We start from the raw sequence: 24,442 nt of genomic DNA, 5'->3' as shown, positions 1-24,442 counted from the left end.
GGCTCATTTTACAGAGGGGGAAACTGAGGCACACAGATTAAGTGACTTGGTCAGGGTCACCCAGCTTGGAAGTGTTTGATATTAGATGGGAACTCGGGGAGTCCTGGCTCAGCGCTCAATGGCACTCCTTAGCTGCCAAAGTGTTACTTATAATTATTAGTGACTGTTTTGAGGGCAAATCTTTGGCCCTTGGATTAGCTCTGATTGGTGGGAAAAAGCTCAGCTGGTGGGAGGGTGGGAGGGAGATGGGAGGGAGGGGGAGAGAGTAGTACCTGGAGAAAAAGTGGAGTGTGAGGGAAAAAAGAGCCAAGTGCAGGATGGAACTTGGAGCCTCAGCAGCCTGACCCCTAGTGGCCAAAGCTGGCACAGCAAGGGACGGCAGCCCCAGCCCCGGCGAGCCCCTTCAGCCAGAACTTATGTGCAGGCATAAATCCCCATACGGGGATCCCAAGCCCACTGCAGAGGCTGCCTCTGCTTCCCCCCATCCCCTGGTTCTCAGGCTCTCTCTCCCTTTCCTCCTCTCTCCTTTCTGTGTATGTCTTTGTCTCTACCTGTCTCTGTCCATCTCTGTCTGGCTGGCTCTCGGAGGCTTTTTCTGTCTCTCTGTCCCTCCCAGGGATTCGGTTCTGAGCTCTGGCGCCCCTCTACTCTGCTCCTCCCCGTTTGGTAGGAAGGGTCCCAGGCTCAGAGACAGTAGGTGACTGGCCCGCGGCAGAGGAAGGACTCGCACCCAGACCATCGGACTCTGTGCCCCCCGCCTTGTGCTCTCGATGCTCCCCAAGATGGCTGTGCTTTCTGCACCGTGCTCCCCTGCAGGCTCCACCTGCCCAGGTGCATGCTGCAGCATCCCCATCCCAGGCCAAATCTGTCCGAGCCTGTCCCTCTGCCTTCCTCTACACCCCCCAGGCCTGGCCCCTCCTGCTGACTGCTCCCCATGCCGAACCCGTGGTCACTAAAGCCCCCCACTCCACTAAGTGAGCTGGAGGCTCCCTGGCAACGGATCCCCCCCATCGCAGCTGTCACAGAAGATGTCTTGTTTCCACGTCAGCTCATGCTTGGAGCTGGCTGTGGGAGGGGGTTCTTGGGGGAGAAACGCCTGGGCGGGGGATCTTCCCTCAGCAGTCCCCCGCTCTTTCTCAGAAACCCCGCCTACCTCCTTTCCTGCCGGGACTCTCTGCAGGGCCACTTCTTCGCCTGTTGTCTTCCATCTTAAACTAAGCGACAAAGCCTTGGCTTTTATTCACCCTCCACTCTTCGGAGTTTAACACCACATTTTTTATTGTAATCACCAAGAAGGAGCCACCGTCGTTTCCCCCTCCTCCGACTCAGTCTTGATGACGTCTCATCCGCTGCTGGCTAACACCAATTCTGCAGCTGACCGGCGGGGCCCCCGGGACAGAGATGTCTGGTTGTCGGGGCGCCGGCTGCGCCAACCCGGCGGGCTCCTGCCAACGCTTGGGTTAGAGGCGCTCCAGCAGCGCGAGGGGCTCGCAGGCCCACTTTTCTATTTCCTGATCCTGACTCCGTTTTCCATTCTGATACTATTCCGGTCCTTAACCACAATGGAGCGGCTGGCATAGGCTGCCAGTTTGGGGTTCATTCTGGTCAGGTCTCTTCCATTCACAGATGAGGAAATGGGTTCGGTGTGGGCCCGCTGCCGAGTCCTGGAAATGGGGCAGAGCTGGCCGAAAGGTAAGAAAGGGCGGCGCCGTGGCAGAGATCCTCCCCGGATCCGGCCGGGAGCTCTGGTCTTCACTCCGCACAACACCACGGGGTGAAGAGACTTGCAACACCAGTCCCTGAGGAGTCCCAGCTGCAGGTAATGGAGTCGAAGGGGAGAGAGAGAGAGAGACACAGAGAGCCAGAGACCGAGTGTGGTGTGTGAGAAGGGAGGAGGATGGAGTAACAGGACTATGCTGATGGGAGATCAGGGGAGGTTTCCTGGGGGAGACGGCTCTTAAGGAGAGGGAAGCCCCCAATCCCACACGGGGCAGAAAGAACCTTCCCGGATTGGTCTTTGCTTGGATGCTTCTGGTACCAAGGAGCTCATTATCTCCTGCAGCAGCCCATTCCACCCCCTTCGAGGGTCCCAAAGGGGACGTGAGGAGTCTGAGGGAGGCACGGGGGAGCCTCCTCACTGAGGTCGGCCTCTGAGGTTGGGCCTCCACAGCGAGGACGCCCCCATGCATCCTGTCCCTGGCTGCTGGCGTGGGGGGTAAAGGCCAGGAACAGGCCAGGCAGTCGGAACCCCGCAGAGCTTGTCCCCAGGGGTTGTCCCAGTGGGGCCTGGACCAGACAGAGCCGGGGGCAGGCCCAGAGCCCACCCCGCTCCGGTCCTGTCCCCAAGGTTCAGTGCGGGGGAGACGTGGGGGGGCCGGGGTCCCCACCGCCATTGGAGGCCTCTCTGCTCGCATCGGCCTGGCTCCTGCCCAGCTGCAGCGTGTAGGCCGAGGGCCCCAGTCTCATGATCTTCCCGCTTCCGAGGCACTCGTCCCCCTTGTAGAACACGGCAAACTGGAAAAGCAATGACAGTACGGGGGGGGAGTGAGGACGGGACTCAGGGGACATGGCCTCCCTGCCCTATGGTCTGGCCCTCCAGGGGCTTCCCACAATGAGGAAAAACCCAGGAGTGTGATAGGACACGCTCCCCCCCACCCTACAGTCTAGCCTACTCGGAGGCTCCTATTGGGGAGGGGAAAGTGCCCCTCTGAGATCTCCCACTGAGGGGGGGGCAGAACCAGGGGTGCAATGGGACGCGGCTCCCCTGCCCTACGTCCTGGCCCACCCAGGGGCTGCAGAACCAGGAGCCAGGCTGGGTGGAGATGACCCTCAGGCCTTTCCTCCGGGCACTCTTCCCCACCCCGTTACCCCACTGGGAGGACCTCCTGCAGCAGACTGTGGGCCCCCCCCCCCCCCCCCGTGAGGAGCTAAATCCTGCATCCCCAGGGCCCCCCTCTATGTCCAGGGTGGGGAGAGAGGCCTTCGAGGCCAGGGCAGGGACGCCGCCCTTGGCTGTGTGCCCAGCTGAGGGCTGAGGCCGAGCCGGGAGCCGGGTGCTGACCTGGCCCGTGGCGAGGGCTTTCATGGGCTTCACCGCAGTCACCCACACGCTGCCGTCCTGATTGAGCGTCAACACGCAGGGAGCTGCGGGGCAGAAGCGGGGGTCAGGGCCCGCCCGCGGGGGGCTCCGGAGGAGCAGCCCCTGCCCCGCTGCGCTCACCTAGCGCCATCTGGTGCCGCCAGCGGACGTGACACTCCATCATCTTGTCATGCACCAGGCGGGCAGGGGGCTCCTCTGCGATCCAGTGCACGCGGCCCGTGCGCAGCACTTCTCGGTAGAGGGCGGGGTGGTCAGGGCCGGGGGCCTGGGGAGGGTGCGGACCACGATGGGCAGTCCCTCCGGGGGTGGGCAGAGCCTGCGTGGTGCCCTCCCCGGGCCTCCCTCCAGCCCCCTCCCCACTTGAACGTGGTTCCCGCTGGTGTCCCCCGCCCTCCCCTGCTCGGTCCAGCCTCAGTTCCTGCCTTCGGGCCGTGGGCTTCCTGGATCATAATGCGGATGTTTCGCTTTCTGACCCGAGCCGGGGCCGCTCCCGGGGGCCAGCGGGGACGCCCGCTCCACCACGGGCACTCACCACCAACACGTCTCCGCTGCCCAAGTCCTTCTCCACCACGTACCAGGGATCCCTGAGGCCCCCGATCTTAGCTCCTTGGCCGAGGGTGAACAGGAAGCAGCCTGGGGAGGGCTCGGCCGTGAGTCTCCGGGAAGGCTGGGCCCCCGGCTCGCCAGGCCGGCCCCCGCCCCGGGGACTGTGATCCTTGGCGGCTCGGGCCCCCGGGGGCTCAGGTCCTTGGGGCGGGGGGGGGGGGGGGGGGGGGGAGGGGGGGGGCTGGCCCAGAGGGGCCCGCGCAGCAACCCTCACCTTGGTGCGTTCCCAAAACCTTGTGGTCTTCGATGGAAACGAAGTTCCCCGGACGGGGACGCAAATACTGCAAGACAGACGGAGCCCTTTCACGCAGGAAGCCCCTCGCGGCCCCCGACGGCCCGACGGGCCCTGCCCCCGGCGCCTCACCTGCAGCAGGAAGCTTTCCAAGTGCCGCTTCCCGATGAAGCAGATGCCCATGCTCTGGAAGGGAAGCCACAACGGGCCGGGTCAGGGGGGCCCCCCTCCCCCCCTCCAGTCCCCCCCCACCCGGAGCCGCCCCCCTCCCCCCCCAGCCCCCCAGGGTCCCAGCATCCACTTCTTTCTCTCCTCTGATCCGGCGCCCCAGCCCTGTTAGTGTTTGTGGGGGGGGCAGGCTATTGTCAGGGCTGTGCCTCGGAGGGGGGGCGAGGACAGAAGGGAGGGCCCGTCCAGTGACCCCTCAGAGCCGGGGCGGGGCGAACCTCTTTCCTCTGCAACACGTGCCGGAGGCCGTTCTCCGCAGCGATTTTTTTCACAAAGTCCTTCGTGAGCCCCCCCAGGGGGAAGATGGTTCTGCTCAAGGCCTCCTGGGAGACCTGGCTGAGGAAGAAGGTCTGGTCCTTGGCGGTGTCCGCCCCCTGCAGAAGCTTCACAGCTGCGGAACACACGGAAGGTGCTGGTCCGTCATGGAATCAGGGCAGGGCCCCGGGGACCACCCGCCGAGGGGCAGCGGAAAGGAAGCCGCCCCGAGAGCGCTTCAGAGGGGGCGCCCGAGCCTCGGCGACCCCACCGCTCGTGCCCCCAGCCTTTGCCCCTTCCCTTCCCCCGCCCCCGCCTCACTCACGGTTCCTCACTTCGAAGCGGTTTCTGAAGAGCCCCCGGGGCCTCGGGACGTACTTCTGCGCGAAGACATCGTCGTCCTCCAGCGACGTCCTGGCGTAGTGGCCGGTGGCCATGGCCTCGGCTCCTGGCCGGGAGAAGCGCAGGCCTCAGAGCCCTGACCGGACTGCGCCGCCTCCCACTCCTCGGCTGCCCCCGCCCCTCCCCCACTGACCCAGCTGCTCCACAGCGTAGCGGAAGAAAGCCCGGAACTTGATGTGCTTGTTGCACAGGACGTCGGGGTTCGGCGTGCGCCCCTTCTCATACTCGCTCAGGAAGTCCCTGTGGTGGACAGGGCGCAGGGTCACACGGGGTCACTCGGAGCCTTGGCCCAGCCGGTGCCAGGCTGCCCCTCCCCCACGGGGCCCGCCTTACGTGAACACGTCGTGCCAGTACTCCTTGACGAAGGACACCTGGCGGAAGGGGATGCCCAGCACGCCGCACGTGCGCGCCGCGTCCTCGCAGTCCCGGTCGGCGGAGCAGGCGCCCCGCTCGTCCAGAGAGTCCCAGTTCCTCATGAACACCCCCGTGACCTCGTAGCCTGTGAGCGGAGGAGGGAGGGTGCGGTGGGCAGCCCCGCCCCGGACCCCTGCGGGTGGCCGCCATCGGGACGGGCTCACCCTCGGAGCCCGCAGCCCCAAATAACACAGCCGGGCCACCCGGCAGAAGAAGAGACTGGTGTCCACAGTGGCAGGGGAAGCGCCTCAGCTCCGGGGCTCCCTGTCACCCACACACAGAAGAAACTGAGGCTCAGGGCGGCTGGGGGGGGGCACCAACTTGGGGGATCCCGTTACTGACAGAAGATACTGGCATCCGCAGTGGCAACAGCAGGGGTACGGGAGGTGCCAGCACGGGCGACACACAGTAGATGTTTAATGGATACTTAGGGGCTCTCACCCCGGCGTGCGGGACGCCCGGGGGCTGGGGAGCCCACCTCCGCGCCTCGGCCCCGGGCTTACCTCGGCGGCGCAGAAGGAGCGCCGCCACGGCGCTGTCCACGCCCCCAGACACGGCGCACGCCACGCGCCGCCGCACGACCCCGGCGCCGGCAGCAGCCGCCATGCCACCAGCCGGAAGTGCAGCCGGCGCGCGCAGGAAGTACCGCCCAGAACTCCCTAGGCCGCGGAGGCGGGGCCTCGGGGAGGAAAAGGCGGGACAGGCCTGCGCTGGGGTCGGAGTCTCTCTGGCCTTCCGTTGTCCCCGCCCACCTTGGGACGCAGCCAGGCAGAGCGAGGGGAGAGGAGGGGAGGCGGGGCCGGTGACTGCTCCCGGCAGCAGAGGGAGCTGCCTCGACTCCCCGCCCCTTCCCAGGGTCCCCGGTTCTTCTGCCTCCAAGGTGTGACCCACGGGGTCCCCAGAAGGCGGCGGGCACTTCCGGAGGCTGAGCCCCGAGACCTTTGGGGTTCTTGGGGGGGAGGCCTGCCTGTTTCCTCCGGCGCCAGCTGGTGGACCGCTGGACCCCGTCTCCGAAAGCCCCGGGAGGCCGAAGCAGGGAATGGCGGGCGCTGGCGGAGAGCAGCCCCCAGGGTGGGGGGCGGGAGCCCAGCCACGGCCAGTGCGGGCCTCGGGGAGCCCCCTCTGGTGGGCGCGGCCTGAGCTGCCGGACGCTGGGGTGCAGCCGGGGCTTTCCTGTCTGCTGGCCGCCCTCCCCTGCCGCCCCATCTGGGACTCCCCAGGACTCCTGCTCCGGGGCTTCCCGCCTACGGGACAGCGAGGGCGCGGACGGTGGGGGCTGGGCCGGTCCGGTGCCAGCCGCGGCCGCCGCCTTCCTCCACACCCCAGTGCCGGCGCTGCTCGGGTTAGGGGGCACAGTGACCTTGGCTACGCATGCGGCGAGGAGGAAAAACCAGTTTTTCGGACTTTTATTTCACCTCTTTTAGCCTTTGTAAGCAAAACGATAAAAATAAAAAACAAAACTTGTCCCCCAAAATTACGCGCTTTGTCAGTGGCGAGTGTCCTGAGGGAGAGCCGCCTGCGGGCGGCCTCGGTGCTCCCCCGTGTGGCAGGCCGGTGCTCCTGCCCTCCCGGGCCACCTAAAACTTGAGGAGCGGCGAGTCGTGGTTTTCTTTGTCCTCCGCCAGGGGGCTGAGGCTGATGAGTGGAGAGCTCAGGTCTATCAGCTGCAAGAGAAGGGAGGAGGAGGGGCTGAGCCCCCTCTGGGGGAGACAAGGCAGGAGGCACCGGGCCCTGGGGACGCTGTCTGACGCAGGGCTGGGCCCGGGGGCCCCCACGGGGAAGGGGCGGCCCTGGGGGCCAGCTGAGGAGCCCTCCCTGAGCCCCCGGCCCCCACTCACCTGGCCCGTGACGGGCAGAGGCTTGCACGGGCCGCCCTTGGCCACTTCTGGAGAGTGAAAGAGGTCGATGAGAAGCTGGCCTTTGCCGGGCGTGAGCGGGGTCAGGGGGAGCCGCCGCGGGCCCGCCTCAGGGCTGTTGAAGTCGATGAGCGGCGGGCAGTGGGGAGGCGGCGCTGGGACGGTGCGGGCTGGGGCTCCGATGTGGATGAGCACGGCCTGGGAGAGGGGGCACCGGTCACTGGGGCCCCAGTGCCCACCAAGCCCGCCTTGGCAGAGGATGTGGGGGGAAGGGCCTTCATGCCCACTCCCGCCAGGCCTCAGGGCCACGGGCAGCCACCACGCATGGGGCCCCAGCTCACACCAAGCCCCCCATGGCCTCTTAGCAGCCCAGAGCCTACTTTTAACCGGGGGGGTGGATTCCTAACACGTGGGAGGCCAAAGGCTGGGGTCACCGGAGTAGCCATCGGGGTTACCTGCCCTTCCCACTCCCCGTACCTCAGAGGGGGCTGGCTTGGCCTCCGGCTGCTCCCTGGCCTCCGGCTGCTCCCTGGCCTCCCGCTGCTCCCTGGCCTCCCGCTGCTCCCTGGCCTCCGGCTGCAACCTGGCCTCCGGCTGCTCCCTGGCCTCCGGCTGCTCCCTGGCCTCCGGCTGCTCCCTGGCCTCCGGCTGCTCCCTGGCCTGTGGCTCGGGGGCCTCTGGCTGCTTCGTGGTCTCCGGCTCAGGGGTCTCCAGTGCCGTCTGCTCCGGAGAAGCAAAGCTGAGGGCCAAAGGTGCCAGCCCCGGGGATTCCAAGGTGGGACAAGCTCCCGGCCTGCTTGTTTCCTGGGCTTGCTCAGGCCTAGGAGGGGAAAGAGGAACCGGGGCGTTCTGGCACAGGTGCCCACATAATTACCAGCTCCCGGGGATGCCCTCCAGTCCTCTGTGGACCACAGGGCCGCTGAGATGGCACCTTCCTGGGCCAGGACCCGCGGGCACAGGAGCAGCCTGGCTGGATGGGAGGGGGCTGCGGGCAGGGGCTCCATGGCACCATTTCTCTCGTCCCGGGGAGACAGAGGCGCCCAGGGGCTGCCACCCTTTGGGAGACGCCCTGGCTGTGGCCTCATGAGGGGGGCCTCATCTCACCTGCCTTTGGCCTGCTTGGGGGACAGTTGTGAGGGGGGCCGGGTGGCTCCCGGCCGGGGCAGGGAGGTGGCCCTCGGGCCAGTTCTGGGCGTTGGCCACACGGGAAGTGCTGAGACTCGGCGCCCGGACGGCGAGGGCAGGGCGGACAGGCGCCGGACGCTCAGGGGGGTTCGGGTGCTGAGCCCGGGGGGCTGCAGGGCCCCCCCCGAGGAGCGGCGGGCAGGGGTGACTCTTGGGGCAGCGCTGGAACACAAGAAAGACCACATTGGCTCAGCGAGGGCCTGCGGGCGGGGGGTCGCCTTGGAGCCGGGGAAGGGTTTGGGGTTCTGGGCCCAGCCTTGGCAGCGCCCTTAGGTGTTATTCCTGTGGTGAGACCAGAGCCTACAGTGAGAGAAACCAAGGTCTCCAGAAGGCAACCGGAGGCCGAGAAAGCCCACCCCGCCAGGGAGCCCCCAGCGCCTCTCGGCCAGCTTTCATGGAGCACCTGCTGTATACGCGAGGCTGGGCCCCGAGGTGAGGAAGACGTGGCCTTCACTCTTAGGGGGATTACGGTCCAGTGGGGAGAGAGGCCCCCGAGCCGATAAGCCGAATGCAAAGGCCCGCCCGGCACGTGGCCAACAACAGGTCCTGGGTTCGGGTGCCCACAACCAGCATCCCACAGGCCAAGGAGAGCTCAGGGACCCCCCTCCCCCAGACTCTGGGGCACCAGGGGCCGAGGGATGCTCTTTACCTTCCAAAGGAGGGTCCTGACGGCCGCTGGCTCGGGCCCTGGCCACAAGGAGTCACAGTGTCTGGCGAGACGCCTGGAACCCAAGGGGGCGTTAGCTGCGGGGGCCTCTCGCCCACCGTGGTCCCGCCCCTGGTCTATGGGGCCCAACGTGCTAACGCTGCTCTAGCCCGACTCCCACTGACCACCCGTGTTTGTGGGGCCCCACGCCAACAAAGGCCCGAAGGGGAGGTGCCGGCCCCACGTCCCTTGCCTCCCTCTGGGCAAACGCTGCCCCTTCAGCCTGGGCTCCCAGGCCCCAACCTTCTCCCTTTCTACAAGGGGGACCTGGCACCCCAACACCGGGCCCGCGGGGACTTAATCCCCCTCCTTTGGTTAGCCAGGCTGGCCAGAGCTCAGCCCCCCTCCCTCAAAGAGAATGCCAGGGCCTCCTGGGCCAGCCTCACCTGCAGAGAGAGCAGCCGTTCGGGGTGGGTTGGCGGCCGGGGGCCCCGCCTTGGGCGCCCTGGGCTTGGTCAGCTGGGAGAGGCTGGGACGGGAGCTCGGCCTCCGGATCCCCGTCTGGGGCGTCTGTGGCTCCTTGGCGCGGGCGGCACAGGGGGCAGCAGAGGGCACGGCCGGGATGGCAGAGGGCGCAGCCTGGCTTTGCTTTGGGCAGGAGGCGCCCCCGCAGCTCAGCCGGCCGCTCGGCTTGGGCCGGGGAGTGTCCGCCAGGCGGCCGAAAGCCTCGCTTGGTTTGGCTGCAAGCCGAAGAGCCGGGGGCAGAGTGAGGACCCCCCAAACGCACACACGCAGGTCTGGGCACACCTCCAGCCCCCTGGCTCCCTGGTCCCACCAGCGGGAACCAGGAGCCAGTGTGGAGCCTTGCTGGGCCCCCTTGCAGACTTGGCCTGCAGTTACCTCCCCTCGCCACCAGATGGAGGCTGCCAGCCACGAGCAGGCCGAGAGTCCGGGCCCAGGGGAGGACAATGGGCTTTGGACTCTGCCCACGGACTGTGAGCTGCCAGACGTCCCAGACTGGGCCAGCAGCGGCCAGGGGCAGCCCTGGCGAGGGGACAGGCGGGGGCAGCGCCATGCTCCCCGACCTGGCACCCCGGGTCACGTGTTCAGGCTCGGCAGCACCGCACTGAGGCTGGGCTTGAACCCAGAGCTCCCCGACTCTGAGGCTGTTCTGGCAAAGCTCCTGAGAGGGCAGGCCCGGCTTACAGAAGGGAGGCTGGGCATCTGTCCCTCCGTGTCCACTGAAGGCCCATCTGTCTGTCTGCCTGCCCCTGTGTCCGCCCCCGCCTGCCCGCACAGTGGTACCTCCAGCCCCTGCTCCCCCTGCCTGAGGGGGGCCAGTCCCGTCTCCATGACGCCCAGGGGGCACACGCACAGCCCGCTGCAGCCATGACCAGGAAGCCTGGCCCCGGAGGTGTGCCCGTGGTCCCTGCCCGCCCACAGCTGCCTGAGGGAGCCCTGGGACTCGGAGCCCAGAAGGCCACACCTCGCCCGGGCTGGCTTCCGCCTCTGCCCCCTCCCTCCCTGGCTCCCGCTGCCCCAGCCCCAATGGCCACAGGCTCGCTGGCAGTGGCAGGACCTCACCTTTGACCCTTGCCGGGGTCCCTAATGAGCTCGAAGTGGAGGTGCTCATTCTCCCAGGGAGGGCCCTGGTGGGTCCAGGAGGCTTCAGTGGGATCCTCTTCGCCCCAAACTAAAAGAAGGCGCCAAATCCAGAATGAGCAGAAGTGACCCCACGAACCCTCCCCAGGTTCCACTGCCCCAAGAGGCTCCCGTGGGCATGAGGCCGGCACGGGGCCACCCGTACCTCCCTCAGATATCCCGCCGGCCCTGGCCAAGGGCCCCCTCCCCCACCCCACGAGACTTGGGCACCTTGCTGGGAGCGGGGGCGCCGCCCACCTCCGGAGTGCTGCCCGACTGGTCCGAGGGCCCGGCCCCCAAAGACACTCGGGAGCCTGTGGTGCGAGGCCTGGGAGGAGCGGTCTTTCTTCCTGCTTGCGGCTGGAACACCAGAGGTGAGGTCCGTGAGAATCATCGCATGCCCACAGAGCAGGGCACGAGGGAGCGGGGCGCCCCACGGCGAGGGGAGCAGGAGGTCCTGAGGTACCAGGCCCATGAATGGCAGAGCTGGGTGGGAGCCCACTAGGGCTGCATGCCTTCCCACCCGCCCTCACGTCACTCTGCCCAGGCCCAGACAACCCTCCCTCCTGGGATGGGCCATGCGGCACCCTGGGGTGGGCTACCTTGGCAGGGGCCCCCTTTCCAAGCGCAGACGAGGGCCGGGGGGGCTGCAGTTGACTTGTGGCTCTCTTCTCAGGTGCCCCTTGGCTCTGAAGGCGGGCATTGGGAGCGGGCTCCGGGGCCCCCGGGGAGTCGGCAAAGGAGAGTGTCGTGCGCACTGGGCCCGCCTCCGGGGTCGGCACGCAGTAGGTCTCCCTTTTGAGCGCCAGGGGGCTGCGGCGGGCCCGCAGGCCCTGCTCAAAGATGTCCAGCTTCAGCCGGGCCTCCCGCACGAAGTCCTCCCCTGGGTCCGGCTCGGGCGCTCTGGGCGCTGCCTTCTTGCTACTGCTCTTGATCTGCAGCGCCAGCAGGCGTGCCTCCCGGAAGATCTCCTGGAACTGCTCCCCCGCCAGGGGGCTCCACGGCGGCGACTCCGCGGGCACCAAGCCCTGCAGCTCCAGGCTGGCGGCCACACACCGCTCCCGGTGTCCGACCGGCCCGAAGAAAACCTCGTCGTCCTCGTTGGCACTGGGGCGCGAGAAAGATGGGGGCACTGCTTACGGGGAGATGGGGATGGGGGTGCGGGGAGCAAGCAGTGGGGGGCAGAGAGCGGGGGGGGGGGCAGGAGGGGGACAATGGGCAATGCATCTCCACTCACCTGGATGAAGACAGGGAGAGGTCAAAGTCAAATTTCTCATCAGCCAAAAGAGGAAGGTCTGGAATAGAGGAGCCGGTGTGGGGGAGATGGGGCAAGGAGGATGCCCCCTTTGCTCCCGATCAGCCAAGGAGCGAGCCTTTGGGAAGCGCTCACTGTGCGCCCGGCACGGTTGAGGCAGATGTGAAGGGGAGGGCCCGGGCCAGAGGAGAGAGGCCGGGAAGGGAGGCTCTAGAGCAGGAGCAGGGCTGGGGAGGTGGCCCCAGGGCAGCCTCAAGTGAGAGGGGAGGCTCAGCTGGCATGGGGAGGGCCGAGGGCGGCCGAGGCACCCCTCACTCTCGGGGGCTGACGTTCTCCCGAGGGTGGCAGGGCCCAATGGGGCATCCCCGGCTCCCTTCAAAGCTGGGAGTCCCTCAGCTCTCCGCCTCCTCCAGGTCACCACGTGACCTCAGAGCACACGGGATGAAAGCAATCCTGGCCCAGGGACCACGAGAACGCAGGCCGCCTGCGCCAGCACATCCTTACCATTCTGAGTGCCCACGGCGGCTTCTCCCTTGGGGACTCCCCTCACCGAGCCTCCCTCGCCTTCCTCCATGGTGAACGCCAAAAGAGAAGCACCTGCCAGCAAACCCAACGGGAGAGCACACTGACCTCAACCTGAAGAGTCCTTGCCCTCCACCATCCACATTAGTGGGGCGCTAACTCCCCAATCATCAGTCCCCGTGTTCTTCAGGGATCTCGCCCCTGCGTCGGGCTTCCAGGTGCAGGCTTCTCCTCCTCAGGGTCCCACGGCCACCAGCCCCTCTGTTTTTAGCAGAGGCCCCATGAAGTGTCCGAGGGGGGAGGATGGGCAGCCCAGGGTCCTAGACCTCAACCACAGCTCTGGAGAACAGCAGCAGTATCTAGGTCCCAGAAAATCTTAGCCCAAGTAGCTTCACGTGACTAAGCCTTGGACTCATCTATAAAATGGGTACTTCCTACTTCACAGTGATAAGCACTTATTAAACACCTCCTGTGTACAAGTCAGGGAGGAGGGGTATTACAAAAGGAGCTGATATTCATCTAGAAAGTGTTTTGCAGACGTTCTTGACAGTTCCTGTCATTACATGGGAGGAAAATGGGGGCTCAAGGATGAAATGACCTGCCCTAGGACACACATTGGTGCAGTCATAATTCAATACAATAAACATTAAATGCTTGCCCTATGCTGGGCACAATGCTAAACGCTACAGATACAGAGAAAGGTAAAGAACGCGAGTTCCTGGCCTCCAAAAGCTCAGAGTCAAAAGGAAAGACAAATACATACAAAAAAGCCCGACGCGGGATAAGCAAGGAAAAAACTGAGAGAGGGAAGAAGCTGGCATGAAGAGGGGCTGGGGAAGCTTCCTGCAGGAGGAGGGATTCTAGTTGTCAGGGACGTCAGTAGTTGGAGCAGAGGAGAAAGAATGGTCACAAAATAGGGGGCAGAGAGAAGGCCCAGAACCCAAAGGTGGAGGCTCTTATTTGTGAACAGCCAGGAGGCTGCAGTCATGGGACCGCAGAGAACTTGTCAGGAAGTTAGGGGGGGGTGGACTGGAAAGGAAGGAAAAGTAAGTAATAAAAGGCTTTCAAGGACTAATAGAGCATTTCCTATGTCTTTTTTTTTTTTTTTTTTTTTTTTTGCTGAATCAATAGGGGGTTAAGTGACTTGAGCAGGGTCACACAACAAGGAAGTATTAAGTGTCTGAGGCCAGACTCAGGACCTCCTGAATTCAGGGCTGGTGCTCTACCCACTATGCCACCCAGCTGCCCCCGCATCTGTCTTAAAAATGAGACTTACTTTAGGAAAATCACTTGGTGACCAAATGGAGAATGGACTGAAGTGGAAAGAGACTAGAGGCAGGTAGATGCCCCAGCAGCTATGGCAACCATCCAGGAGTAGCATGGGGGCGGGGTCAGAGGAGAGATGGGAGGAGATGCTGCAGAAGTGAAATAGACAAGAAGAGCTGCAGAGATGAAATGGGCCCATTTAGGATTCTTACAAGGTTTTAAGTCAGTGGATTGGATAGAGACAATAGCTATCTGAATGAGCTCGGTTCAGGATGATTGATCTGATCTACAAGGAGATGTGATGGGCCAGACCTTGAAACAAGGCACTTAGTGGCATTGAGGAGACAATGGTTAAATCTAATTATCATTGATTTAATCCTACAACAAATAATGGTTTCCTAGTGATGAAATGATTGGTGTGTACTCAGTGGACAGCATATAAGCAAGAAGCTCCCGGGGGCCAAGGAGGATTTCCAGAGATTCAGAGTCAGGATTCCATTAGAGAGATTTACAAATCGGGTAGAAGGAAGGAAAGCAGAGAAGCGATGGCAGGTGGTCCTGTGCAGAACATGAAAACCAAGATCGGGAAGGCCTCCAGAAAACTAGCCGAGCCCCAAGTGAAGGAGATAAGATTTGGAAAGAGACAGTAAAGAATTTGGACTCTTGGCTGCATTTGGGATTACTGAACTGAACTGAAACGAAGGCTGCCTCCAGAAGCTCCCCAAGAAACCTGCTCCAGAGAACAATTATATTTTAGAGAAGAGAATATTACAGGCAAGAGTTGCTGCAGCAATGAAATGGGCAAGAGGTGCTGCAGAGGTGAAATGGACCAGGTGATGCAAGGGTGAAATGGGCAAGAGGTGCTGCAGAGGTGAAATGGACCAGGTGATGCAAGGGTGAAATGGGCAAGAGGTGCTGCAGAGGTGAAAAGGCTAAGAGCTGCATTGGTAAATTGGACCACAGTTGCTTTAAAAGAGAAAAGGACAAGAGATGCTACAGAAATGAAATCCTCAAATCACAATTTGGGGTGTTTGGGGAGGGGGAGATGTGAGCTAAGGATACCCTTGAAGTAACGGGACGATAAGCCAGGGAGGGTTTAGGAGGAAAGACAATGACTTCTGCGGCGAGACCAGCTCCACCAGTGGGGAAGGGTCTCTAACATCTCTCCCTTACAGACCTCAGAAGCTCTTCATTCTCCGAGGCAGATCTAAGGTCCAGCAAAGGAACGGGACAATAAGTCACATACTCAGCCAGGGGGATGAGGCATTCAGAAACTTTAATCCAAAGTCTCCCACTGGACAGATGGGAAAGCTGAGACCAGGACGGAAGACTCCCCTCCCCCTTTCTAGGGGGCTAGCGGGGCAGACTGGGGGTCTCTGGGCTTCCCCCCCCAGCTGTATATCTTCCACTCTCCTGGCCTGTTTGCCATTTGAATAACAGGCGGGGGGTCTTCTAACCCTTTTTTTCCCCTTTCCAGCCAGGATCCCTGGTGGGAGGGAAGGGGAACGCCTGATCCTGGGCCTCAGTTTCTCCATCTTGTCAAAAGGGTGCCTTCGGTCCATCCTCTGGGCTCCTCCTTCCCATCAAAGTCGCTTGACATGAGGTGGGCGGGAGGGGAGGGCCGGGAGCACTTTGCTCCAAGGGGGCGCCGGAAGAAGGAGGGAACAAGTACCACGTGACTCCCCCCCACTCCCCCGGGGACATTCCTCGGTGGGGCAGGCAGGGGAGGGGGTCCCATCCTCACAACAGCGCCGTTTGCTTACCTCCCTCCACCGAGAGCCGAGGGCCCTTCCTTCGCAGCCAAGCCCGAGGGAGTCCAACTCGATGCGTCCCTTCCTCACCGGAGTCTCCGTCACAGGTTCACCTGTCACCGCCACCGCTGCCGCCAACTGATTTAAAACCGAGTCGTTTCCTCTCCCTGCCCCACCCCCTGGCTCGGCAAGAAACACGTGTCCGGAGAGCCTCGCTGGCGATTGGTCTGTTTGAATCAAGCTGGGCCGGCCCCTTCCGGCCCCCTCAGTCCCTTGGCTTCCTGGGAAATGTAGTCCAGCTGACAGTCGGGCGCATGCGCATTGGTCACAAGTCTATGGGCTGAAATGTGATTGGTGGAGGAGCACTCTTGTGAACTCTCTCTTCCATTCTAAAGATAAATAGTTAATTTTAGGGGCGGCTAGGTGGCTCAGTGGATAGAGCTTAACACTTCCTAGCTGTGTGACCCTGGGCAAGTCATTTAACCCCAGCCTCAGGGAAAAATGTTAGGAAATGAGAACTGAATGTCAAAGGATCAGTGGAAAATTTGCGCTGGGGAGTCTGGGTTCAGATCCTGCCTTGGGCAAACCAGGCTCTCTGGGGCTCAGTTCCCCGGCTGTTAAATGGCTTCCCCAAGTCTGTTTCCTTCTGGATCCCCCTCCCCGGTCTCCCACATACAGCAGAAGCTCTTTGAGGGCAGACACCGCTCCCCTGGGGCTTTGTACCCTCGGGGCCAGGCAGATCACCTGCCATACAGTTGGTGATTAATAAGTGCACAGAAACACAGGCTTTGGCGTGGGAAAAAATTGTAGGGGAGCGGGTGGTCCAGCCGGGGAGGGCACCAGGCGCGCTTCAGCTTGTGGGCAGCGGTCAGCGTGCACGCTGTGGCCCGAGGGCGGAGGAGGGAAGGACGCCCTGCAGACTTCTCCCGCGTGTCACTGCCGGGGATCTCCAGAACCCCGTCCTCCCGGCTTTGGGGCTCTGCAGGGCCCGTCGCGGAGCCGCCGAGCCCCCCAGGGTGCCCCCTCCGTGATCGGCGGCGGACACCGAGGCAGCCGCCCGGAATTAGCTGAAAAAGGGGCTCCTCCCCGCCGCTGTGAGCCAGGCCGGGAAGCCCCTCTCCCTTAGTGACGGGCGCAGAAGCCCCCCGCCCCCCAGCTTTTCCCGCCGGCTTCTGGGAGCATCCCGCAGCCCCTTCTCTGCTGCCCTCACTGGTCCTGGGCGCGGCGCCACCGCTGCCCAGGGCTCGCTGGGAGAAAGCGGGGAGGCGTCCCCGGCTCCTTCTTTAGTTGGGGGGCGCGATCTGCCCCTGCGGCTCCGGCGTCTCCCCGCCCAGCTCCCACTCAGCGCCGGACCGCCAGCGGCTGCCCTTCCCCGCCACCCGGGCCCCGCTCGGTGCAGTTGGGCCTGTTAAGCGGAGGCTCAAACGGAGGCGCCCGCCGTCTCACAGAGACCCCCGGACGTCCCAGTCCGCTGTGTCTGGCCCGGGGCCCCTCTTCCGGACGCGGGGAGTCGGTCCTCCCGCAGCGCTGGGCCGCCGCTGAGCTCCGGGACTGCCCCTCCTGGGGCCGGCGCCAGCCCTGAGCTGGAGCCTTTCCCGGCCGCCCGTGGGGTGGACGCGGGCCAGCCCGCTGCAGCCGTTAGGACAGAGGCAGTCAGGATTTGTCCTCGGGGCTTCTCCGTCCCCGGCCCGCCCGGTGCCCAGGGGACAGAGGGCTGTTGGAGAGCTTATTTGTGGGCCGGGAGCTGGGGCAAGATCCCAGGCACCTTGGGAGCGCCGGCCCAGACCCCCACCGAGGGCCCAGACCCCCACCGAGGGCCCAGACCCCCCCCCACCGAGGGCCCAGACCCCCACCGAGGGCCCAGACCCCCACCGAGGGCCCAGACCCCCACCGAGGGCCCAGAGGTTCCCAGCCCACGCTCACCGGCGGCAGGAATGTCTCCAGAAGGTAAGAGCCACGGCTCCCCTGGGCGCAGCAGCATTGCCCTGTGGAATGAAGGTGGCGAGCTCCCCATCCCGGGAGGGCTGTGGCGGGGCTTCCTGCTGGGCACAGCTGGCACAACTCCGTGGGAGCCCGCCTTCTGCTTGACTCTACTCGGCCCCCCTGGGCCGCCCCGCTCCAGGTGCCCTACGGGCTGTTACGGAGCCAGCAGAGGCTTTGTTCTGCGGCCTCTGGGAGAAGCAGCTGTGGTGGAGGGGCCGCCCGCTGGCCTGGAGGTGGGGGGAGGGGAGGGGGAAGCCCTGCCTGACCCATGCCGTCGCTTGGTCACTTAAGTAACCCCCCACCCTTAGGTCCCAGAGCTGGTAGAGGTCTGCGGCAGGGGGGGGAGGGGGGGAATGTCCACCCCGGGAGTTCCCTAAAAGCAGGATAAAGGTCCAAATAAAACCTCGGGTCCTGAAGCCCTTGGCCGGGCGCCTGGCCCACAGAGAGCTGTTTATATTATTATCCAGTCCCTGAGGCCGCAGGGGAAGTTCAGCGCATGGGCATCCCCGTTTCCCAGAAGGGAAGCCCTGGGCTGAGCCAGGGGTCCTGGGCCCTGCAGGTAGAGCACGTCGTGGCCCTCGTCGTGGCCCCTCCGGGGCAGCCTGGGGACCCTCACACTTTCCAATGCTTCTCATTTGACAGAGGAGGAAGCTGGGTCCCGGGCAGGGGAGGGTGGGGGGAGCCCCGCGGGGCTGGGCGTGGAGGAGAAGCGGACTCCTAGCACAAGGGGCACCGAGAGGGACCTGCTCGGGCCAGCCTCCCGCCACTCTCTCTGCCTGGGAGCCTGCGGAGATGGGGAGCTCACTCCCTACCTGCAGGCCCTCTGACTCCTGGACAATCCCGTGTCACAGTGGCTCTCGTCCTCCGCACCTCGGGGCTCCTGGCTCCCTCCCGGGCCGGCCACTTCCCTCTTATCCTCCCGCTGACCTTTCCTCATGAAAGCCCCCGGGGCTGGTGCCCCTTCCCCATGTGATGGTGTGCTCCTCGTGCTTTCATCCCCGCCAGCCCGCGCTTCTCTGGGTCCCTTTCTAAAGCCTGGCATTTCCCCCAGGATCCATTCTCTCCGGGCACACCGGCAGAAAGCTCCCTCCGCAGCAGGCCCCGGCCGGTCACGCGCCTGCAGCGGCAAGCCTGGATGGGCCCGGGAGGAGCAGCTGCCCGCCGTCCATGCCATCTACACCGTGGTCATCCTGGCCCTCCTCATGCTCGTCCTGGGGGTCTGGGCCCGCAGAGACCCGTGAGAATCCACGCCGCCGACGGCCGTAGCTTGGACCTGTGGGGGAGAGGAGGCCCAGGCACAAGGAGGAAGCGGGCCTTGGGGGAGGCCCCAGGTGGTGCAATGCTGGGCCAGCTTTCGTCTACTCCATGCTCTCGCCTTCGGGGAAGGACGCGTGAGCCTCCGTTCCAAAGGCCTCCTTGGCAAAGGGCAGCCCGAAGGTCCAGCTAGAACTGGGCTGCACAGGTGGCTGTGTGCTCAGGACGGACTACCACTGAAATGTGGGAGGCCCCGGAAGGACTTGCATGAACGGATGCGCAGGGAAGCGAGCAGAACCCGGCGACAGCAACGTCATGGGGCGATCCGCTGCGAAGGACTTAGCCCGGCCGGCCCCGAGCGAGCCCAGCACTCCCAAAGGACTCAGGAGGACCAAGGCCGCCTTCCTCCGGAGGGGGAACTCGGGCCTGCAGATGAAGCCAGCCTTTCTCCCGGCCTTCCCACTCGTATATAAAATATATTTTTAAAAAATGATGTAGGGTATATTGGCTTACCTCCAGTGGATAGAGAGAAGGGGGGAATTTGGAACACCAGGTTTTGCAAGGGTCACTGTTGAAAAATGATCCAAGCATATGTTTTGAAAACAAAAAGCTTTAATAGAAATAAATGAATAAAATGATGTAAGATCAGCCCTTGCTCCCAGTTACCAGGTACCCCACCACGCACACACAATTTCTGTCTGTCTCTGTTTCTTTCTCTGCCTGTCTCTGTCTCTCTGTCTCTATTCTGTCTCTGTCTCTGGGGTGGAGGGAACACACGTTATGACTAAGGTCCACTTTCTCTACGGCTCCTCTCCCTTGCTGCTGTGTATGTTCTCCCCCACCAGACACCAGTGGTAAAGTGAAGGCTTCTTCCATCTCGTAAGTCTGGAGGGGGGTGCTCGGCAGAGCGGGGGCAGGTGCCCTTGTTTCAGTGCCTCCTCTGTGGTCGGATAGGTGGGTCATTCCCAGAGTATTCTCACCTCCGTGACTGACCCTCCCAAGAGGCTTACAAGGTGAAACTCAGTCAGCATTTAAGTACCTACCGTGTGCCAGGTTGAGAGCTGGGGCGGGCCCTCATCACCGGGTGATACCATTCTGCTGAGGAGGTTCCCTGAGGAATGAGGGCAATGCCCAGAGCCAGGACTTGTAGACCCCGGACACAAAGAAGCTTCTCCCCCTGCCCCTCTTTGTACCCCAATCCCGTTCACTGACCGCTCAGGGACAAGCCCGTGCTTCCATCATTGCAAATTAAATAAAACATCTGAGACCCCTACCGTGAGCCAAACCCTGCTCTTGGTGCTGCGGGAAGGTAGAGTTTGAGAGAGGAACCCTCCCGACTTCAGAGCACTTCCACCGCCTTGTCAGTCTCGTGGGTGATTAGGCCTCTATTAGCCTCACATGTTTTCCCTTTCCCAGCTGAGAGCATCTGAGGGCACCCAACTCTGGCCTGGCAGATCCACGGGGACCCCAGCTTTTGACCCTGAAAGTGACCCCAAATGGCACGCTGCTTCACGCCATGCAGCCAAATTGGGCCTTAAAAGCTTCGTCGGTAAAGTCAAGATAAGGATAAGGCAAATTAAAGATAAAGGCAGCGGTGGAGGCTGGGGGGTGAGATGGGAATAGCACAGGCATTTACAGAACGCTTTACAAAGATCCCATTTGGCCCGGGACAAATGGGAGCCTGGGCTTGTTATTATACATTAATTTAATTTTATTTTATTATTAAAGCTCTTTCTTCAAAACATATGCATAGATCATTTTCAACATTCAACTCTTGCGAAACTTGGGTTCCAAATGTTTTCCCTCCCTTCCCCCAGACAAGTAAGCCAAGGTAGGTTAAACACGTGCGATTCTTCTATGCAGATTTCCACCAATATCAAAAATCAGCTCAAAAAGGAAAAAAATATAAGGAGAAAGAACGTAAAATGGAAGCAAACAGTCACCAAATGAGTGGAAATGCTGTGTTGTGAAGCACAGTCAGTTCCCAGGGTCCTCTCTTTGGCTTCATCACAAGATCATCAGAACTGGTCTGAAGCCTCCCTGACTGAAGAGAGCCAAGCCCATCAGAATCCATGGTCACCCAACCCTGTGGTTGCCCTGCACCAGGATCTCCCCAGTTCTGTTCATTTATTTGTCTTAGTGTCAGTTCATAGAAGTCTGTCCAGACCTCTCTGCGGTCATCCTGCTGATGGTTTCTTACAGAACAATAACATTCCATAAGATTCATATACTGTCACTTATCCCCTCATTCTCCAAGTGATTCTCGCGTCTTGCCACTACCAAAAGGGTTGCGGCAGACTTTTTTTGCTCACGGGGGTCCCTTTCCCACCTTTCAGATCTCTTTGGGACATAAGCCCCTAGAAACACTGCCGGATCCAAGGGGACGCGCAGTTTCATTGGGCTTGTAATTATAAGGAGCAGGAAGGCATTGTGTGGGAGGCATTTGGACCCGCGTCCCTGACTCAGCGTCTCCATCCTCCGGCCACACTTTGTGGCCTCTAAGCCGAGGAGGATGCTGGCTCCCAATGGGACCCTGGCCCCCGTGGCAGGACGAGCCTGGTCCGTGGCTGGGGTTCTGGGAGCAGTGCTGCCCCCTGCAGACTGCCCCCTGAGATCACGGAGGTCTCCTCCGAGACGCGGCTGAGCCGGGGCTGGGGAATGTCTGTGGAGATGTGGGGATGCTCTGTGGTAGAAATGACCATGATCATTGAGGAGTCAAACACAGACCGATGGACCAAGAGAGTGCTGGCTCAGGACTGGGAGATGCAGGGCCTCCCCCCCGCCCCGGCCCTGAGTGTGCAGCAGGAGGCCAAATATAGGCAAGGGGAAGGATGGGTCCCGCGGGCGCTCAGACTGCGGCTCAGCCTCCACTTCTTGGAAGAAGGCTGTGCTGCCTCGGGATGTAAATATTTGTCCCGGGAGGACACAAGCCGCTGACGTCACGCTTGGCTCCCGGGGACTCGGTGCCGTGACTCCCTCTCCTCCCCCACAGGACCCTCGGCCCCCCGCCCCGCCCCGGGTCTGGGCAGCTCTTCTCACACACATCCCCTTCCCTCGGGGTGACCCACTGTGGCTGGCCCCTAGTTCACCTTCTCTGAACCAGGGCAATAGCCTCCCGAGGGGTCTCCCTGCCCCCAGCTCCCCCATCTCCCGCCTCCACCCTCCGCCAAGGGCTTCCAAAAGCCACTCATTCACCTGCCATGGCTCCCTCTGGCCTTCACAATCTGCCTCCCGCCCACCTTTCCCGACTCCTGAGCCCACTCAGGACAGTACTGTAGCCCACGCCTTGTCACAGCACGGCCCTTGGCCGGCCAGCCCTCCTGGGCCTCGAGTTTCCTCTTCCTGCCGGGTCTGGGTCCAAATCCCCCATTGCCTTCCACGGTTCACGGTTCTGAAGAATCAGACCAGGGATGTCAGGGCTGCCTAAGAATAGGGGAAGGAGTTCATAACAAAATAGGGTGTCAAAACTGGGGGCCTTTCTAATCCCTGGAATCCAGGGGCCAGCTGCTACATCAGAGGGGGAGGCCCTTGCTGAGGGTCTATGATGAGCAGCCACTCTAGACCATCTCAGGTCCCACGTCTGGGGTGCTGGGCTCAGGTTAGGGGGCGCCCCAGGCCCCCGGGACGTCCAGCCCCAAGTCCCTCGCTCCAGGCCGATGAGAGCTCAGAAAGTCCCCGTGGGCCAGGGTCACAGAGCCCCAGCCTGGGCCCCCAGGGGCAAGTCACAGCCAAAGGGGACGGAGATGAGGCTGCTGGGGAGAGCCGGATAATGGGAGGTTCTCTGCCCACTAGTTTTTAGTAGAAAATGACTAAGCCATCAGACGCCAGCTTGGCTGCCGTCATGGGTTCTTGAGGAAAGTCAGTGGTACCTAGTCCCCCTCCAGGAGCTGCTGTCCCTCCTCGGGGGCTCCTGGCCGGTCCCAGGCTCCCTTTTCCCCATCCTTCCCTCGGGGGCTCCTGCCGGGTCCCAGGCTCCCGTCCCCATCCCCCTCTCGGGGCTCCTGGCTGGTGTGGCCTTATGCTTTGGTTTTAAGGGGCTGGATGGGATGCAGTGGGAGATAGCAGGAACCTGGTGCCGGGCTCTCCCATTCCAAGGGGTTCTGACCAGCTGCTGGAGCCCTTCATCAACGCACTGGGCAGCTTTCATGTGGCTCACTGCTGCCCTCCAAAGGCCAACTGATTTTTAAAAAAATAAATGATTTTCAATGAATAAAAATCTCTCTCCTCTGCTTCCCACATCTCCCCAGCATGGGGAATCAAAATCTGTATAATGACTATCCAAAGTCAAACTAAATGGACTTCCACACTGACCCCCTCCAGGATGCATCTCCTTTTCCCTCCTGGGTCCATCTTCTTTCCATGGGGGGGGAGGGTTGGTACACCGTACCTCTGTCCTGGAAATGGCGGTTATTGGCAATCACATTGAGGGGAGGGTGTCAAGTCTTTCCAAGCTGCTTTTCTTTCCAGTCTGTTTGCTTTTAGTAAACATGGCTCTCCAGGTCCTGCTCAGCTTCCTCTAGGATAGTTCCTACACATCTCCCCAGATTTCTCTGTACCTCCCCCCTTTCTCATTTCTACATTTCTTCCTTTCATCGAAGTGGTCATGTGAACTCCCATCATTGCTTAACCCATCCCACCTCTATCATGACCCAACCCATGCCATCATGACCCATCGCATGCCATCAAGAACCATCCCACTGCCATCTGGACTCATCCCATGTCATCTCACTGCCATCAGGACTCATCCACTGCCATCAGGACCCATCCCACTGCCATCAGGACTCATCCCATGCCATCAGGACCCATCCCATGCCATCAGGACCCATCCCATGCCATCAGGACCCATCCCATGCCATCAGGACTCATCCCATGCCATCAGGACTCATCCCATGCCATCAGGACCCATCCCACTGCCATCAGGACTCATCCCATGCCATCAGGACTTATCCCATGCCATCAGGACCCATCCCATGCCATCATGACCCATCGCATGCCATCAAGAACCATCCCACTGCCATCAGGACTCATCCCATGCCATCAGGACCCATCCCACTGCCATCAGGACTCATCCCATGCCATCAGGACTCATCCCATGCCATCAGGACCCACCCCAGGTGGCTCCCACAGGGTCAGGGAAAAGTGGTTGCCCAGAGAGCAGCCATGTAATCTTTGTCTGGAGTTACCCTGTGCCTTCCCCCTCTTAAAATTCCAAAGCTCTTCACAGAACCAGGTTTCCAGCCCCAGATCTCCACTTATACCTTCCTTTGGGACCCCAACTCTGCCCCCTGCAAAATTCCCTTTTGTAAAATAAGAGAGTTGGGTGTCCTTTCTAGGCCTCATTTGTAAGATCCTTCCTGGCTTTGATATTCTCAGTCTATCATAACAGTAATTCTCCTAATGCCTTAGGAAGTACACTTTGTTTTTTTGTTTTTTTTATGGTCTACATGTATATTAACTTTTAAAAAATACACATATCTTTATGAATCATGTTGAGAGAGAAAAATCAGAAAGGGAAAAATGACCAAAAAAAATTGAACATAGCATGTATTGATTTACATTCAATATGTAAATGATTTACATTCAATATGTAAATTCAAATGCCATATGTAGATGGCATTTTTTATCCAGAATTCATTGAGGTTGCCTTGGATCACTGAACTGCTGAGAAGAACCAAGACTTTCAAAGTGGATTGTTATGGAAATACATTTTGACAAAAAAGTATGTTTGCTTTAAAATAGATTCTTTGGTGAATTGTATAAAGTGAAAGTAGAATACTGAAGCAACTCATTCTTGCCCCCAATATTATCGAATTGGTTACTGAATATTTCTATAGATTGCTTTAATG

At 61.6% G+C, this 24,442-nt stretch overlaps 2 protein-coding genes across 5 annotated transcripts; both read right to left on the bottom strand.

Moving 5' to 3' along the window:
* Window positions 1–1,251: 1,251 nt before the first annotated feature.
* On the bottom strand, window positions 1,252–6,267 carry TRMU (tRNA mitochondrial 2-thiouridylase). Of its 2 annotated transcripts, XM_074272102.1 has the most exons (11): window positions 5,741–6,216; window positions 5,157–5,322; window positions 4,957–5,063; window positions 4,747–4,869; window positions 4,385–4,557; window positions 4,071–4,124; window positions 3,921–3,987; window positions 3,633–3,733; window positions 3,221–3,365; window positions 3,062–3,144; window positions 1,252–2,514 (listed from the first exon to the last, which is right to left on the bottom strand). In XM_074272102.1, the coding sequence occupies exons 1-11, from the start codon at window positions 5,841–5,843 to the stop codon at window positions 2,350–2,352; spliced, it is 1,287 nt and encodes a 428-aa protein (XP_074128203.1). In that variant the 5' UTR covers window positions 5,844–6,216; the 3' UTR covers window positions 1,252–2,349. The 2 variants fall into 2 exon arrangements, with proteins under 2 accessions (XP_074128203.1, XP_074128204.1); XM_074272103.1 differs by lacking the exon at window positions 3,062–3,144 and having other exon boundaries at window positions 5,741–6,267.
* A 342-nt stretch (window positions 6,268–6,609) lies between these two features.
* On the bottom strand, window positions 6,610–15,528 carry GTSE1 (G2 and S-phase expressed 1). 3 transcript variants are annotated; one of them, XM_074272100.1, is made up of 13 exons: window positions 15,372–15,528; window positions 12,325–12,417; window positions 11,803–11,860; window positions 11,168–11,672; window positions 10,797–10,925; window positions 10,509–10,617; window positions 9,371–9,664; window positions 8,928–9,000; window positions 8,198–8,440; window positions 7,664–7,913; window positions 7,571–7,609; window positions 7,076–7,291; window positions 6,610–6,901 (listed from the first exon to the last, which is right to left on the bottom strand). In XM_074272100.1, the coding sequence occupies exons 2-13, from the start codon at window positions 12,392–12,394 to the stop codon at window positions 6,815–6,817; spliced, it is 2,073 nt and encodes a 690-aa protein (XP_074128201.1). In that variant the 5' UTR covers window positions 12,395–12,417; window positions 15,372–15,528; the 3' UTR covers window positions 6,610–6,814. The 3 variants fall into 3 exon arrangements, with proteins under 3 accessions (XP_074128201.1, XP_074128199.1, XP_074128200.1); XM_074272098.1 differs by having other exon boundaries at window positions 7,571–7,913; window positions 15,372–15,527; XM_074272099.1 differs by having other exon boundaries at window positions 7,571–7,913; window positions 10,824–10,925; window positions 15,372–15,527.
* Window positions 15,529–24,442: the final 8,914 nt, after the last annotated feature.

This window comes from Sminthopsis crassicaudata, chromosome 5 (assembly GCF_048593235.1).
Source record: "Sminthopsis crassicaudata isolate SCR6 chromosome 5, ASM4859323v1, whole genome shotgun sequence".
NCBI classification, from domain to species: domain Eukaryota; kingdom Metazoa; phylum Chordata; class Mammalia; order Dasyuromorphia; family Dasyuridae; genus Sminthopsis; species Sminthopsis crassicaudata.
This window is presented reverse-complemented; position numbering and strand designations above follow the sequence as displayed.

Coding starts and splice junctions, on each gene's coding strand:
- GTSE1 (XM_074272098.1), bottom strand. CDS start 12,394: ATGGAGGAAGGCGAGGGAGGCTCGGTGAGGGGAGTCCCCAAGGGAGAA. Junction 10,618..10,796: donor GCGCCCCCGCTCCCAGCAAG/GTGCCCAAGTCT, acceptor GCCTTCTTTTAG/TTTGGGGCGAAGAGGATCCC. Junction 7,292..7,570: donor CCAAGCCAGCCCCCTCTGAG/GTACGGGGAGTG, acceptor CCCCTCTCCCAG/GCCGTGCTCATCCACATCGG.
- TRMU (XM_074272103.1), bottom strand. CDS start 5,843: ATGGCGGCTGCTGCCGGCGCCGGGGTCGTGCGGCGGCGCGTGGCGTGC. Junction 4,558..4,746: donor CCGCTTCGAAGTGAGGAACC/GTGAGTGAGGCG, acceptor TGTGTTCCGCAG/CTGTGAAGCTTCTGCAGGGG. Junction 3,366..3,632: donor GCAGCGGAGACGTGTTGGTG/GTGAGTGCCCGT, acceptor CACCCTCCCCAG/GCCCCCGGCCCTGACCACCC.